Source organism: Rutidosis leptorrhynchoides, chromosome 10 (genome assembly GCF_046630445.1).
Source record: "Rutidosis leptorrhynchoides isolate AG116_Rl617_1_P2 chromosome 10, CSIRO_AGI_Rlap_v1, whole genome shotgun sequence".
Lineage (NCBI taxonomy): Eukaryota > Viridiplantae > Streptophyta > Magnoliopsida > Asterales > Asteraceae > Rutidosis > Rutidosis leptorrhynchoides.
Genome location: NC_092342.1, coordinates 301,370,402 through 301,372,339, shown reverse-complemented (window position 1 = coordinate 301,372,339; position 1,938 = coordinate 301,370,402). Strand labels below are relative to the sequence as shown.

Here is a 1,938-nt window from a genome sequence, read left to right as displayed (position 1 = left end):
CCGTATCGAGCTTGACATGAGAGGTATTAACTTGTACTCTGTTTGTCGCTCCTTGTGTGATGATGATGTTTGAGACAATCGAGCATTCCTTGCTATTTTGTGAGCACGCAATGGACATTTGGTATTGTGTTTACAAATGGCGGAGTTTAAACCACGTTGCAAATCTGAGCATTGACATTTGGTATTTTGCGGAAGAGGAATTCAAGGTCTATCGGTCATGGGTACTCTGATGTTGCAAGCAATGGAATATTTGTGCGCTTATTTGGTATGGAAAAATCATAATCATAACATATTCAAGAATAAATCGTTGAATGTTCTGATTTCCAATTAAAAACATCGACTGGATCTTAAAATTAATAGTGGTCATATATATCAAAATCGAACAGTAATATACTCCAAACATACTGCATTGTCCATCAATAGATATACCGGAACCATATATTTTTCATTAGAACCTCATCTAGTATGGGATACAATGACTGAGCGAACAGGTCAAAACAGTAACACAAGAACAATTACTAGAAACTTAAAATACGAAACCAGATCCCGATAATAATCTAAAACCCTAATTTTCACCATCTTCCTTCAGATTCACCTCCTCCCCTGGAATCACGTCCACCACCATAACCACCACCGCCATAACCACGATCACGTCCACCACCATAACCACCACCTCCTCCTTCACGGCGATCACCTCCATAACCACCACCACCACCTCCGTATCCTCCGTCACGGCGACCACCGCCTCCACCGTATCCGCCTTCACGACGACCACCGCCTCCGCCTCCACCGCTTCGGCTTTGCGCCTCGTTGACGGTGATGTTACGTCCGTCAAGGCTTTGACCGTTCATTCCTTCAATTGCGTCTCTCAAACATTGTTCCTCCTTGAATGTTACGAATCCAAATCCTCTTGATCTACCAGTCTCCCGATCTTGAATGATCTGAATTACACAAATCAAATTCGTTACAACTGCAATTAATTGATCCTAATAAGAACGAAATAAACTAATTTCAGATCTAATGAAATTGAAATAAATTAATTGATACTACTAGCATAGATACAGATCTAAGAACTGTAATCTAAGCAATTGTAAAAAAAAAAAAAATCGATTCGATCGTCTGTCTCTAAAAAGAGAAGAGGATGAACGTACCGTTAATCGATATAGTAACAGTAAAACAGTAACAGATTCAAAGTAACAGTAACAGATCAAAGTAACAGTAGTAACATAGTAACAGAATTCGTGTGATTTCACGTGTCAAACAAAGTCGAATAAGGATCGGTTCAGATCCGAATCCGAACTCCGTGACAAACGGACCTTCGAATCGACGATTTCTCCATATTGAGAGAATGCTTCCTCTAGTGATCGGTCAGTTGTGGCCCAAGCAAGGCCACCGACGAAACATCTGTACTCAACGTCTGCGGAAGCCATTAATTGACAGGAAAATGAATATCTAAAAGAGGAAGGATGAATGTGTGAGTGATGAAGAGTGTGAATGGTGTCGTTATATAGGCAGGGGCAAGGGTTCAAATTGACCACGGTTTGCTAACCGTACATGCGGTTTGCTAACTTGCTCCATATGCGTAATGCGCACCTGAAAGTAATCGACGTAACCATGGGTTATTGGATACCCGATACAGTGGATATCCATCCGATCCACCCGATTATTCGTGAATATGGACGATCTAAATGGATATGGATGTGGATGAAAAAAATTCATTCATGGATGAACCCGCTTTTACCCGAAATAACTAAATATATAAATTTATCACTCAAATTAGTATCATTTATGTAATGGTATTTCATTAATTATATTCATATTCATCTTTCTTTATATTTTCTCTAAAAATATAACTTTCTTCTTATATTTTGTTTTGTTTAAATAATCAAATGTATTTATCGTACTTTGGTGGTTCAAATGTGATTCCATGTAACTAAA

General features: G+C 38.9%; 1 protein-coding gene across 1 annotated transcript; it reads right to left on the bottom strand.

Moving 5' to 3' along the window:
• Positions 1-391: 391 nt before the first annotated feature.
• LOC139873385 (glycine-rich RNA-binding protein GRP1A-like) lies at positions 392-1,483 on the bottom strand. The gene is made up of 2 exons (XM_071861319.1): positions 1,317-1,483; positions 392-941 (listed from the first exon to the last, which is right to left on the bottom strand). Exons 1-2 carry the CDS (start codon positions 1,428-1,430, stop codon positions 573-575), a joined length of 483 nt encoding a protein of 160 aa, XP_071717420.1. The 5' UTR covers positions 1,431-1,483; the 3' UTR covers positions 392-572.
• Positions 1,484-1,938: the final 455 nt, after the last annotated feature.

What these genes read in the sequence shown, in the direction of transcription:
- LOC139873385 (XM_071861319.1), bottom strand. Translation starts at nt 1,430, where the DNA reads ATGGCTTCCGCAGACGTTGAGTACAGATGTTTCGTCGGTGGCCTTGCT. An exon ending in GAGAAATCGTCGATTCGAAG is followed by an intron (nt 942 to 1,316) that starts GTCCGTTTGTCA and finishes TGTGTAATTCAG; the next exon opens with ATCATTCAAGATCGGGAGAC.